We start from the raw sequence: 15,854 nt of genomic DNA on the forward strand, positions 1-15,854 counted from the left end.
CTCAGTCTCTCCCCAAACACACACACACATACATTCATACTCACTCTCTCCCACACACACACTTCCCAAACACACTCACCCTCTCCCCCAAACACACACACACATACACTCACAGTCGCTCTCTCCCACACACACACTTCCCAAACACACTTACTCTCTCCCCCAAACACACACACACTCACACTCACCCTCTACCCCGCACACACACACTCACTCTCTTCCACACACAAACAGACTCACTCGCTCCCACACACAGATTCACTCTCACACACACCCTCTCACTCTTTCCCACTCACGCACACACACTCATTCTCTCCCACACACACACACAGTCTCCACACACACAAACACACACGCAAACTCCCTCTCCCACACACACACTCTCTTCCACACACATATACGCTCACTTTCTCCCACACACACACAAACACACACACACACTCTCTCCCACGCACACATACACTCACTCTCTCCCACAGACCCACACTCACATCCCCACACACACGCACACACACGCATTCTCCCACACACACAAATGCACACACATTGTCTCCCACACACATATGCGCTCACTCTGTCCCACACACACACACACACGCACACATACACACACATACTCTCCCACACACACATATGCTCAATCTCTCCCACACACACACACTTCCCAAACACACAAACACTCTCTCCCACACACGCGTACGCTCACTCTCTCCCACAGACACACACATACTCACACTCACTTTCCCACACACGCGCACACACACACAAACGCACACACGCACACTCTCCCACACACACACTCTCTCACACACACACACACTCACTCTCACCCAAACACACACACACACTTACTCTCTTCCCCAAACACACACACTCTCTCTCTCCCACACACACACACACACTCTCACCCCCTGCCCCAAACACACACTCTCTCTCTCCCACACACACACACATACACACACTCGCTCACTCACACACACACAGACTCTCGCCCACACCCACACTCACTCTCTCACACAGACACACACACTCACACACTCACTCTCATCCACACACACTCACTGTCTCCCACACACATTCATCCATTCCCACACACCATCCACTCCCACACACACTCACTCCCTCACACATTCACTCAATCACACTCTCTCTCTCCCCCACACCCCTGGGCAGTGAGTCTTTTCATCCACATCACATACCACCCACCCCGCCACTCCTCCGTCTGCACCATCACATCCAGCCTCTTCCAGCCCAGCAGCGAGTCTCTCCTTCCCCCACCCGGCCAGGAGCGAGTCTCTCCTTCCCCACTCAGCAAAGGCAGCCTCTCTTTCTCTCTGTCCTAATACCTCTGTTTCCGGAGTTCACTCGCTGCCGCCAGTGAGTCTATCAGCAGCAAAAATGGAAGAGGAGCAGCCTGTGATTGGAGGAGCAGTTTCTTTAAGAATCTCCCACTGCACTTACCGGCATTTTAGAAACTACCTCCGCGGGCCACATTGGGATGCTTAGCGGGCTGCATCCAGCTCATGGGCTGGACGTTGGACAAGCCTGCACTGGGTGCAATGATCATTCGGAGAGCTGCACAGACACAACGGTCTGAATAGCCTCCTTCTACGCGGCAACAATTCTATGATCCTGCATCACAGCAACACTACTTTAGAGCCTGGCACTGGAGTAGTTTTTCGCCGGTTTAACGGTACCTAAGTAATGCGTAATTATTGATGTTCTGCCATTTTTTTTAGGGCGTGGCCTATAAAAGCAGAAGCCACCTTAATTTTCTAATAAAGTCTGTTACGTGATAAAAAAAAGTGATAATTAGTTATTGCTGTGTACAAATGCATCTGGATGCCAGTTAATCCAAAGCTTTGCCATATTTTTTGTGACGAAAATTGTGACCACTCTTCATCTTGCCAACAGGGCTACATGGAAAAGATTCAAGCGCCAGTCATGGCTATCGTAGTGGAGGACCAGACTTGCATAACTTCATCTCTTCAGGATTTGTGACACTGGGACGAGGACATCTCAAGGGTACAGTAGAAACCACTTCTTTGCAAAAAGTGCTTCATGCTTATAACCTGCCGTCCACAATCCCGCATGATGCCATGTTTGTGTGCCCATTAGATGGAAAGGGAATTTTAGTGTAGATTGGCAGGGGCACGGGACAATTAAAGTGATTGTTTGAGCACACGTGCAATAATAAATCTATTTCAGCTTCTTGTGTTGTGATTACAAAGCATGGGATTCATTCAATATGATGCTGGGCTTTGCATCAATAAAACCCATCTAAATGGAAAGCAATGTTCTGCAAGACTGCAGCCATATTGTAGCAATGCAGTTGCTTGTTTGTATTAAAGATGACATGTTGATGCAAAAAAAAATGTAATGCTATGTTGCACTGTGAGACAATAAATATATTTGTTCATAACTTACCAAGAGGAAGGTATGAGGCCTTCCAGATTGTGGCCGTGCTGCCAGGAAAGAGGTGTCAGGCACTGGCCAGGCGTTTCCTATTGTGATGGTAGCCACTCTTGTGTGTCTCCTAGATGTTGACAACTGATGTTAAAAAAACAGGGAGGGCAGAAATGTTTTTAAAAAGGGAATTCATGCGGGCTCCTCTATGCATTGCCACAACTGCACTTGGATGTTGGAATCTCCAACTCGGCTTCAGCATGCCTCCAAAGTATAATTGTTGTGCGAATCCCCTGTTTCTGATCACCCCAGTGATTCTCAGAGCAGAATGCTATCCTCTGGCCCTTCCCATGCCAGCGCTTCAAGGGCAATGTTTCACGCCTTGCCATCCCAGAGATTCCCAGCGCTTGGACGTCTAACCTTGTGAGTTTGAGATTCCCAGCCACTCCCTCGTGATACCTACACCTTGTGCTCGTAACCCTGGACATGGCTTTGCAGGATTGATGGCGAAACATAAAAGTCACTGCCTACACTAAAGCAAAAATGTAAAACGGTAAGCGAGAGCTTAATTAGCATTTGGAATTGATTTGGTTCCAAATAAGGATGTTTAATTTCTTTTTCTACCACACATTATCTTATCTGTAAGTTCACAAATTCATATAGTTATACATAAATAAAATATTTAAAGACAAATACACAGGTATGTGTCCATATCCAAATGGTTCCATATGCAATTTATCCATTTACCATTTACAAGAAGTGTGTTTATTGAGGTAGAGGGTCGGTTTATTGTAGTTTCTACATTTATTGAGACTTTGTAGGCAGATACCATGACAAACATGCTGTGTTTGATTGCTGCCAGTGAATCTTCGTCTTGTTCTGTGGATCATAATATTACAGACAACAGTGTTGATTAAAGCACGTTTCCTGAAAGAGTGTTTTTATGAGCTGTTTAAATGCCTATTAGAGCACTGTGATTTGCTTGATTAATTGTGGAGCGAATGAATGGACAATCAATTAAAGGCAGAAACCAAGGTTTCCATTTTACTTCTGCCACTTGCACCATCAATCCTTTACCGTGTCCGCCCTAACACTACTTCAGTCTCCTATGCAAAACACTGGATACGATTATTAGAGATTTTGTTGAGCAAAATGTATAGATTTTACTGAGTTTCAGAATTTCCCACAGCCTATAAAGAGCGATTTGAAAAATATCTCACCAAGATTTAGTCAGCCACCTTGACTTGCTGGCATGCCAATGCTTATTTGTTCTTAATAGGCAGATTTACAAAAGAAAGGTGGATGAAAAAAAAACCCTCACAAGCATAACTCGTCCGGTTCCAATGAAGAAGCATTTGGAATCTAGTTCACATCAGAGTGAAGAAGCGGAAAGCATTTCATTATCAATGCAGTGGACCAAGAAAGCTTGTTCTGTCAGCCTGACTAGAAATTAACATTCCACATTGGCATTCTAACTAAGGGAAGAGCTGCAAAGGTCAATTTACACAGGGATTTTTAAAATCTATGTTGGGTGATATGTAGTAATAAGGATGATGCTAGCAACGGATGATCAGGCCTTTGCTGGGAAAATGAAAACACTATGGAAGCAGTCTCATTTATATCTATATTGCACTGCTACTACGGCAAGTGGGCCAGAACAGTTTTCATACTGATATTTTCACAATTGCCAATTACAGGTGTTTTCATCATGGCCACAGAACAGAACATCTCTTTGAAAGTTTGGTTTCACAGCCATAGTAGATGAGTTTGTAAACGGGCTGTTTTATAAAGTTTTTTCTGCTCGTAAATGCAGCCATCAGTCAGAAACTCTGAAATACCAGAGAACCTTATTGAAGAGTATTCACTTTTCCAGCACCGTGGGCCAGTTTACTGCTGGGCTGTAGGTGCTACTAACGAATAAATTCATCAGCTGCCTTCTGCTCCTTTGGATCCTGAAGAAAGGAATGAAGATTGACAAGGATATGTTTCTGACATGTTCTGGCTCCAAAAGTTAACGTTTTAAGATAATCAAATGCCAACATTTGTAATCCCACCACTGAAATGGGACAATGGAGACTGGGGAGCAACAAGAACAATATAATCAGGTTAATATATAGAACAATAGTTAGAAGTCAGCAAAATGTTACATTAAAAAAATAGGAAGGCTGAGATAGTAAACAGGGAAGTGAAGCTAAGAATGTAAAATTATGATTTTGGCGTTTGTTTTTATTAGTGTAATAATTTGATTCATAATGCTTGAGTAGTTTTGTCATGGGAATATTGCACATCAAAATATGGTGAACCTCCATGAGAGAGACCAATAACTAAACCAATAACTGACGCACTTCCAGTTAGAGATTGGTGTTCCCAGTATTATTTACAGAGAGCTGCTATTCCAGCAAGTTTTATCAGTGTACCTGAGCCTTGCTGAGTCCAAATCTGATTTTTGGCCTCTGCTAATTGGCTAGCCTTAAGCACAGTGGTGATCAAGCACTGCAATAGTCTTTAGTATTCCCAAATTCATCAAGTTTCCCACCACTGATTGCTATCCAGGGCCGTCAGATCAAAGTGTGCATGTGTGCATATTACACAAGGCTCGGTTTGGACTCTGTCATCATATTCTGCAGTCTTCCTGATTCCACGAAAACCTGGCCCCCAATCGCTCGGAGGAGTTATCTTTCTTTAACCACTAATTCGCGGATTAAATAAGAAACGTAACTAGGCCTGTCCTGGAGTCCTCAAGTGTCCAGTTGGCAAAACCAACATTCATTCAAAGTCTGTTGAATTTTTAGATGTCTTCTCTAGCTGACTGCAGTAAAAAAAAATCTAGATAATGTTTAATTCTTATATTCTTTTTGTCCGCATTTCCTTTGTGAGTCTCACACGCACGTCTTAATGATTTATTCCTTTAGCCATGCCAATACCCCTCATTGTTCATGGTTGGCTCAAAGCTTTTTGAGGTTACTCCTTCATGCATTTCACTTCTTGCTGCCTGGTGATGTCTTATCTCAAGACTCAACCACTCCATCCTGCTGATCGCATAGCAACCCAAGACTTGTCCTTGGTTACCAAGCTGCTCTTGCCTGACAGATAACGTTCTTTTACATTCCTATTTCTCAGCTTGCACTTTAATATGGTTCAAGCATCATTAAGGTTCTCCTTATTCTTAGGGAGGGTTAAAACAGGTTTTCCTTTCAAAGTGCAGTGGCAAGTAATTTGTGCCAATAGAACTATAAACCAGCAAAGGTTGCGGAACTGACTGGGGGTTGTGGGGAGGGGTGGGGGTGGTGGAAAGAAAATAAGATGCACGAATGTTCCAATGTTGGGATCAAAAGATTAACAAGAATATTTATCGAGGGTCATGACAAATTTATATCCCTTTAATCTTATCAAAGATCAGCTTGAAGTTGACCACTGGTTTGAGCCTCAGAGTGAATGATGCTTAAATTTTGGTCACCAAACTTTCTCATGTAAACCAGTTTGATGATACTTTATTTGCACTTCCAATCTGCCATCAGGATCCACTGAAGCTAGTGAGCAAACAAATCAATACTTACATGCCAAAGGTGAAATCATGCAGCAAAGCCATTAACTAACAATTGTTTATTAATCTTGGAGTTGTAGGTAGCAGCAATTGAAGTTATAGACTAAGTAGAAAAATAATCAGTAGATGGGGTTAATTCAGAAGTCTGTGGCACAGTTGGTAGCATTCCTACCTCTGGGCCAGAAGTCCCACATCAGGACTTGATGGCCACGGAAGATGCATTCGTAACTTGGCTAAATGGGTTGATTATCAGCCTATAAATCCTTTCAGTATGGCAGGTGGTACAAGAGGAAGAGTTTGCTTGTCTGCCATACTGCAGTACTTTGCCAAGCATGGACCAATCCAATGGAAGTCCATGGTTACCAACACCTTCTTAGGTCATGGTACCTGGAGGAGAAGGATTAATTGACAAAGGGTGGAATTGTCCCAGATTTGCACTAAGTGTGGTACCATTTTTCCCACCAGCCACAATGGCGGCTTTTCATGACATATCGTCCCAAACCAGCCGCATCATTTATGTACTCCTGGGATACATGCCGCTCTGACTCACCTGCCATGCTGTCACCGCATCGCTTCATCATGCCAGGCACTGCATTTAAAGTACAGCTGTGCTCAGTGTTTCCAGCCCAGGACTGCAGCATAGAAGACATGGCCCCGAAAGGCAAGAAGCCTGCAGGCTTTGAGTGCCTTTTGGACACCATGGTGGCCCGCTGTGATGTCCTCTAACCCTGCCTGGCCAGGTGGGGCAGCAACATTACCACTCAGGTGTGGCAGGCGATGGCAGTGGTGATCACTGCACAGAAAAGGCTGGTTATCCAATGCAGATAGAGGGTGAATGATCTCATCCGTGCCGCCAGGATATGGCAACCATCTCATCAATCTAAACTCACACACTCAAGCCCATCACATATTCACTGTCATCTCACTCACTGCCAGCTCAAGGGACATCACCACTCACTCTCACACACATACCCTCACATCTCCATCTGGCCTCATCTCCTCTGGAAACTGCCTCCTCAGCCCTCACCATCTTGAGGCCACTTGCACAGATCAACATGTGCCCCCACACACACCCTGGGTTACCCTCCTTCCCCAGTACAGCCCTCGTCCTGCAGCCTCTTCCCTTGCCTGGGGCCAGTTCTCCCCCTTCCCCAAGCAAGCCCTAGTCCTGCAGCCATTGAAAAGCCACCTATATATGGCTGTTCTAGTAGGTAGAGACCTACCCATGAGCCACCCTAGAAGTGAGGTGTTGCTGTCTGTGAGTCCTGGCGCTGATGACTGCGAGTGCTGCCCGAAGCAAGGTAGACAAACAAACCTTGAAGTCCTGAGCAAAGTGCAGGCGCCACTTGTTGTTGTTGTGAAACATGTCGGTGTGTTTTCCCGCCAATGGTGGAGAATGAGACCAGCAGGCTGGCCTTATAATGATATGCTGATATATTACAATGAGGTTCCTGACGTCCGATGGCGGGGAACATGGCCCACCATTGGTGGGCGTAGAGGACAATCGCAAGCTGGTTCCGCGACGTCGTGAAACCAATTTTTGGCTTTCTTGCCATATTGTCCACTCAGGGCACCGGACACGCCCGACACCAGTGGGCACCGAAAATCCCGGCCAAAGTAACAAAGGTTTCAAAGTTACGTCCCTGTCATTCAGCATCAACTGCTCGCTGATTACGAACTCACAGAAGGGAGCAGTGTCCGGATTGACATAATTTGGCAGAATTCTCTAAAATGTTTAGGTATAAGTGGCCCTGCTCTGTTTATAGCAAGAAAATTAACCAATTTCCACCAGTTTTATGCTGAAACATGCGCACATGCGAATTTCTTCAATCTCGGTACTACTTCCTAAAAATGTCTGCTGAAAATTCCCTGTAGGTCATTTACACGACCCCGTCTCTGTACAGAAGGTCAGCTCACACCGGTTTCCTGGATTTACAGGAGTAACGGACTGAGGTAGGCTGGCACCCAAAATCTTCGGGTCAGCACGGCTGCAAGTCACCTGATATCAGTCAGACAGGTTCGGAGCTTGACAGCAGTTTGATTCACAATAGTATTTTAAAATCTTTTCTTACTGCAACCTGCATTTTACTTAAGCCAAGTGCCATAGATTTAGTGCAGCCTGAACCTCCAAATAAATAGACACGTGAGGTTGCCTGTTTACCCCCTAAGATTCTCAGTTCTTTGTTCACAAGGGTTTCACACAAGTCAAATAAGGGAGGATATCTTCTTATCTCCCTTAATGAGCCATTTCTGGGACCGACGTCCTGACTGCCTGCCTTCTATCCCTGTTGAGGAATATTTTATTACCTCTGTCACTGCAGGTGGGTGGAGGTCATATTTTCACCCCTGTTTGTTAGCTTATTCGTCTGTAAACAATATACCTCAAAAATGAATGGGTGGATTTTAATGAAGCTTGGTACATAGCCCAAGGAAGAACTGAAAGCAAGCATACAAGTTCAGCAGGTAATAGGGAAGGCAAATGGAACGCTGGCCTTTATTTCACAGGGAATGGAGTATAAAAATAGGGAAGTCTTGCTAAAACTATACAAGGCACTGGTTAAACCACACCTAGAATACTGTGAACAGTTTTGGTCCCCTTATCTAAGGAAAGATACACTGGCATTGGGAGCAGTCCAGAGAAAGTTCACTAGGTTGATCCCGGGTATGGAGAGATTTTCTTATGAGGAGAAGTTGAGTAGGTTGGGCCTGTACTCATTGGAGTTTAGAAGGATGAGAGGCAACCTTATTGAAACATATAAGATTCTTAGGGGGCTTGACAGGGTAGATGCTGAGAGGTTGTTTCCCCTTGTGGGAAAGTCTAGGACCAGGAGGCATAATCTCAGAGTAAGGGGTCGCCCATTTAAGACAGAGATGAGGAGGAATTTCTTCTCTCAGAGGGTAGTGAATCTGTGGAATTCTTTACTGCAGAGGGCTGTAGAGGCTGGGTCATTAAGTATATTCAAGGCTGAGATAGACAGATTTTTAATCAGTAAGGGAATCAAGGGTTATGGGGAAAAGGCAGGAAAGTGGAGTTGAGGATTATCAGATCAGCCAAGATCTCATTGAGTGGCGGAGTGCACTTGATGAGCCGAATGGCCTACTTCTGCTCCTATGTCTTATGGTCTTATGGATTATGGTTTTGTGAAGATGTGGATCCAGATGCTGGATTTTTTAAGGCTCCAGTAACATTGGGAGATAGAGTGCATTGACTTTTTAAAAAAATGTTGTTGATTGTTTTAGAATGTTGTGTATTGTCTGAACTGCTGTGCTGGAATTTGTCACAGCTGTCAAAATGTGAGCAGAGTTTTCAGAGCCGGTTGTTGGGTGTGGATTGGCCTGAAGCCTCCTCAGTAAGATGGAAGCTCTTAATAGAAAGATTTATTTTCTCTGCTTTGTAGTTACAGAACGTAAACTAGGCAAGGAAAAGCCTCGAGGAAGAGCTGCATAAATGTGATAAAGTTGAGTTGACACAGCGTAACGAATATATGCACTCTCCTGAGTGCCCTCTTCACACAATTGTATAAACTTTCATGGTTAATTAGCATTAGCCTTTCCTTTCCCACCATTTAGCCAGACTACAGACTCAATTTTAAGGGCACATTAAAGGCAATTCTTGGGCACTTCTCCTTTTATTTGGCTATAGTAGCACAAGCATATCATAAAAGTACCAAATATTACTTATATATTGTTTTGGTGGAATTAGAAAAATATTTTTAGAACTAAAATAAAATTTAGGGGTAAGAAAAATTAAACCTGGGCTACAAAGCTAGCAAGCAGCTGGACTGAAGCCAAATCTAAATGATTTGGGTCCCATCAGTAACTGAAATACTCATAAAGGCAGAGTATATGGAAGAGATATAGCCTGCCATTTCAATTTGCTTTACTTTATATGCATATGATGTCCTGTCAATGGAAACACAGATAAGCTCCACAATCTAACCCATAATGCGAAAGAAAAATGAATTCCTGCTACTGTTCCTTGTGTGGTTTTAATGGGACTTGCAATGTTGTTGGGCTCCTCTCCTCATTATTGCCAACAAAGCCGAAAATCTGGACACTGTCTTTGAAAGCTATGCACACACGGTCTCATAGGAAATCAACGTCCTCACATTGCCAAGTTCCCTTATACACTGATGAGTCCATGCGATTCACCAATGTCACCATAAATCTTCACATCAGTGAAACCAGCCACAGGAAATGATGCCTCGAAACCCTTATACTGTGATTCCAAAAACACAGCTCTGAGTACAAAATGATTGAATTCTCTGTCCTTCTTCCCATAATTACAGAAATGTGTTAAATCATTCATAAATGGTGTCATTAAACTCTCATGTAACATCATTAACGCTTTTAATTAGCTAACATTAGCAAAACAAACAAACACATTGCCTAGCAGTTCAGTAATCCTTGCAGTGGGGGGGTATTAAAGAATTGGGGCTCTATCCAGCATTATTCAACAGTCTTCAACCCATGGTCTTCAAACCTGATCAATACAGCTACTAAAGGAAGCTGAGATCTTATATGGAGAAGCTCAACATCACCATCTGTTTAATATCTTGATGCAGAAAATCAGTGGCCTGATTAATCTCACAAACTGCTGTTCAGCAGAGTTGCCAGCAGGGACTCTGCTGTCTGTTTTCGCACACTCACCCATCTTTCAATTTAACCTTTACCTTTTTGTTTTGATATTTTGTGGAAATTTTCTAGCTGCAAATTATTTTTATTTCAGTTTTTTTTTGCTCCCTCCTACAATTTCAATGCTTAGGGGCATCAATGACCAGTGTGGGCTCTTTTTGCTGATCTTAGCCAGGGTGGTCACAGGTGTGCTTGAAATAGGCCTCAAAACCCCAGGGTTAAGAGAAGATTCGGGGCGGTGGGTGGGGGGCAGGTGTTGGGGAGGTGCGGCTGGTATGGGGAATAGAAGAGATATAAGCCAATATTTCCATTCACCAGCTTATCATCTAATGGTTAATAGATACACACGTTGCGTGCGGAATAAGGTGTGGACTGAATGTCTGCTGTTCAGTTTTGATGACCCCGCAAGCCAATAGCTTATACCATTAGCACCCACATGAAGAATGACCACCTGGATGGACTGCCTAAGTGTAGTTGGCAGCCATACAACTGCATTCCAGCATGAACCAACATTTTCAGAAGGATAGGAAAGAAAAACTGGAGAGGGCAAAGTACAAAGAAGGTCCTCTCATTTTCTTTTTACAATGGATTTTCCTGCAAAATGTGGCATTGGACCAGCAGCTGGGTACCTCCTACATGCCTTATGGACATATCAGTCCATGATTGTTGATGATGAAAAAATAAGAAAGGTCCTCTTTTAAGATCCTACATTTTAACAACTAGAATTGTGATCTCTCCATCACCTCTAATCCCACAATCATTGTCAGAACCTCAGACATGTTCCCTCTCTTCAGGTGCCACACCTTGAAAGGGCATTGGTAACCAAGGACTTCTGTGTTGGTCCATGGTTATGCTTGGCAAGGTACTGCAGGGTTTGCTGTTGCCTTCTGCAGATGGACAACTGACCAGGAATCTCTCCCACTCTTACTGTCTGCTATTGGCATATGTTTGTAAGACTTACGAGTTGATGCTCAATCTGTTTCGCCAAGTTATGAACACACCTTCCTTGGCCATCAAGTGCTTGAACCCAGAGCCTCTGGCTCAGAGGCAGGACAACCACCCACCGCACCACAAGGCCTCTTCCTCAGCCATTACACTCTGGAATTTCATTGACCCATCTCCATCTTTTCCCAACTACACTGGACTCCTTAAAGTCTATTTCTTTGATCGGACTCCCCTAACATTTTTCTGAACTCCTCTGATTTCCCTTGTGGAACTTCTTAGGAGACTTGTTACAGGAAATTTATTAATATCTACCCATCAAGCACCCAATTCACACGGTGATTTAATAAAGAGGGAGGTGCACTGCCTCACATCGGTCAGCAGGGGCCAGATTTCCGCCAGTGAGGTGGTTAGCTCGAGTCAGGAAGCTTCCCGACACGCCAGACCCATCCTGGTAAAAAGCACCCTAACACACTCAATTTTTGCTTGGTGTTGGGGGACACGGGAGTGGGGACTTTGCTGCAGGTGCAGGATCGAGTTGGGCCCGCTGACCCCTGAAGCAGAAGATCGGCAGCCACAGAGGCACGAGTGACAGTCAAACAGACCTTGTCTGCCCTTCAAGAACATTTACGTCTACTCCATCAGTTTGTGATTCCCACAGCGTGGGTTAAGACCCTTGCGACAGTCAAACAGCCTGTCTGAACTCAATTTCCAGTGAGAGAACAAACTAATGTTTGTTGCCTTTTTGCTGCAAGAGGTTTAGAAAGCTCTACAAAAGAGATATACAATGCCTGGTGTGTGGTGGCCTGTGGATGAGTGGGTGAGGAGTTTGTTGTTTCCAATTTCCACTATGTTGCCATCAAGGGATAGAGGAATAATCAGGCGTTAGTGCTCTTACGCACTTTCTAACAGCTGTTTCAGGAGTGGAAGTGGGCAAAGCCCGGAAATAGGTCACCTTCTTGGAACATAAAAACACACAAGGAGGAAAATATAAACGATGAAAATAAAATGCCGCCTTAAAAAATGATCATTGTTTATAAGCAGATTTTTCTTTTGAAAATAACTGATCCTAAGGGAGCTGTCCATTTGTACTTGACTTAACATGAAGACCAACATAAGCACTGGATAGAACTCCAAACACAGTATACAAAATAGAATGACAAGCCACTGCAACAACATCTCACCTCTTGCCTCTCTCTTCTCTCTCCCTTCACAGCACCTTCTGGGTGTAGCTTTTATAACCAGTTTCTCCCACATGCCCCATCACCCCAGCTCTGTAAGGTGTGGTGTTCCAATGAGGTTTATAAGATTGTTATGTTTTTGGATTGTGTCTTTAACTGAGGATAAAATGAAAGGGGTTATGTGACCTGTTCTGAGGTCTGCCTAACAACAGGTCTGGACGATGTGACTAGCAAAGATTAAAGGGAGGTCTGGGTTATTTTTCTGGAAAGAAAGCGCAAGATGTTCACACTTGGAGACAATGACAGCTGCAGCTGTGCTTACAATGGTTAGACTGCTAGTCTCCAAAGTCCCAGGAAGGTGTTGAGAATGTTGGGTTGTGAACAGTTATGTTTTAAATTGCCCATTTATTTCCAGGATAAAAGAGAGTTGGGGTCTCCAGGGTAAATAATCAGCATTTCTAACTGGATATAAGGCCCATGTGATTCATGTTGCCATGGGAGATGAACATTGAGAGTGGGAGAAGTTAGTCTACCAGGGTCTGGGAGAAAGCAGAAAGTCTCTATGGTTCAGCACGCGGGAATGTGGATGGGAGCTCGTGCTTGAATTGATAAGACCAAATTTGCAAAGATTTGAAACAAAAGGCTGGAAGATTTGCCTAGCTTGAATAGTGAGAATTGCCAGGAAAAAAATCTCTTACTGTGAACGACAGTTCTAAGTTAAAAGTTACCAGGTTAGGAAAGGAAAGGAACAGAAGTCAAACCTTGGGAGCTAAGAATCAATTTAGACTGGGTCCAGGAAAATCGAATGATTACTTAAGGGGCAATGTAGAGTATATCTGCAGAGTGGGCTTTTTGGTTGTGTTAACAGTGAAAGGGGGAAAGTTCTGTTGTGTAGTTTAAAGTATAAGTTGCCTATAAAAGTACGTTTAGTCAACAGTGCTTTTAGTCTGGATTTAAAAGTCCTAAAACATGAAATTTTGTCATGGGCATCCTTTCGGCTATCAACTGGAGGTTTGAATTTCTTATCAAAAGTTAATGGTCTCCACAGTGATGGTAACAGTGGTTGGATGTCGGCCATGCCCCTGAGAGTCTCCAGTGAATTCATTCTTAAACTAAACCAGGCCGGTTCTGCACAAGGAGGGGAAATATAGAGAGAATCAGCGGAAAGGTTAAACCCTATACATTTTACATTTTGTTATGTGTCTTATCAACCACCTCAGCAGCAACGTAGACTGGGAAAAAGGACTAGCTGCCTACCCATCTCAATGGATGACCAGTATTTCGGAGATGGTCGTAATTGGTGGGGGCCAATTATTACAGGCCCAGGAAATTGTTGTAAGAGTTTCTCAGGGAAGCTTCCTCGCCAATGTGCCCCCTAAGTTTTTTCATAGTGTCCCTTTCATCGTTCCTTTTAGTACAAGGTATCTTTTGCAGTATCTAAAGCGAACAGCATGTGAGTGACCTGTGCAGTACCTTCCAGATTACTGCATGCACGTGCAGCTAACAGGGAACATTGGTCTTTGGCCCAACCATGTCCAGCTGCTTCACTAAAAAGCAACCCTCCATTGTAAAGTCAAGAGTGGGGCTATTCATTTACTATATCTGTGTTTAGCATCATTCAAAACTCTTCCAATAATAAGGCGCCCAAGCCAACCACAGCAGGATTTGGACAACATTCCGCCTTGGACAAACAAATGATAGGCAGCTTTCGTCCAACCATCTACCCCTAATTTTCAACCACACCATCACTGATGTTTCCTCAGTCATTAACACCCTGGGGAGTTACCATTGTCAACATTGTAGCTACAGGAGCAGGGCAGAAGCTGTGTACTCTGTGATGAATGGCTCAATTCCTTGTCCCACAAATCCTCTTCACATCTATAGAGCTCAAGTAAGGAGTATGAAGTAATCCTCACCACTTGCCTGGATAAGTGCCGCCACAACACTCAAGGAGGTCAAAAACATCCAGTGCAGAGCAGCCTACCTGATTGGTATCCCTGCCACTGGACTGAATGTCCACCCTCTCCATTACCCAGTGATCTGCAGGATGCAATGCAACAATTCATCAAGGCTATTATGGCAGCACAGCCCAGGCTGGTGACTTTTACCACAAAGAAGGACAAGAACAGAAAGATCATAGAAACACCATCACTTCTAAGTTACCCTCCAAGTGATACAGAATCGGATTTGGAGACATACATCACTGTCCCTTCGTCGTTGCTGATTGAAAATCTTGGAATGCCTGACCCAGCATCACAGTGGGCACATTATCACCACAAAGATTGCAATAAGGTGACCCAGCACCACAACCACCTTTACTGGGCAATTAGGGATAGGTAAGAAAATGCTGCCTTGTCAGCAGCACCTTCATACAGGAACAAACATTCTTTTTTTTAAGTGAAAACCTTAACTTCCGTCTCTTACGTGTAGAAACAAATCGGATCAGGCAGTATTTCATTCTTTACACCTCCCGCAGTCTCCTGAATTTTGATTACAAAGCAGTGTTAAGTCAAGCTGTGTAAAACCCACTGAACCTGGAATACATATGTCCTGTGAGAGCAACAGCACTGACTCTAGCATGACCCAAGAGGAGACTCACAGGAGGCAATAAAAGTTAATGGGGCGGAATATAAATGCAAAATCTCAAGTCAGTCAGGCAGCCACTGAGCAGTGCAGGCGTTGTGATATACAGCGGACCGCAGACTCAGAGAGACAAACCTGAGCCAGCCTGACTATTGGCATTTTGCAGTGGGGTTATCGAGTAGAAAGCGGAGGCAGGTGGGAGTGCCAGATGCACTGCCTTCAGCTTCATGACAGGAATGCGGCATTATTCCTTTTTGACAGTCAAAGGCACCGGACCCTGGTAAAAGTCATAAAAGCCACACTGCTGAATGGAGTACAGCGGCAAGTGGATCAATTGAATTTTAAGTGGAGCACATCAGTTTCACAAAGCCCAATAGCTGAAAATGGCCACAAGTATTGCACTGTTGATCAAAGCCGTCTGTTTTATTGAAATGAATGGGATCTGGACTCTCATTCATTTCTTGCACTGTCTCAATGTCGAAATGCTGCGGCAGCCAAACTCTACCACTATCTCCGTGTATCCAGATTTGCTGGAATCCAATAGTCAGGACAGAGTAATTTAT

General features: G+C 44.1%; 1 protein-coding gene across 1 annotated transcript in view; it reads left to right on the plus strand.

The window, feature by feature from the left end:
• LOC144699628 (protein shisa-6-like) overlaps window positions 1-15,854 on the plus strand; it is a 560,335-nt gene that overhangs the window by 132,385 nt on the left and 412,096 nt on the right. Inside the window, exon 3 of the mRNA XM_078570705.1 lies at window positions 1,915-2,025. Within this exon, the coding sequence (XP_078426831.1) occupies window positions 1,915-2,025 (111 nt within the window). The remainder of the gene's footprint in view (window positions 1-1,914; window positions 2,026-15,854) is intronic.

The sequence above is a fragment of the Cetorhinus maximus genome, chromosome 24, assembly GCF_964194155.1.
Source record: "Cetorhinus maximus chromosome 24, sCetMax3.hap1.1, whole genome shotgun sequence".
NCBI classification, from domain to species: domain Eukaryota; kingdom Metazoa; phylum Chordata; class Chondrichthyes; order Lamniformes; family Cetorhinidae; genus Cetorhinus; species Cetorhinus maximus.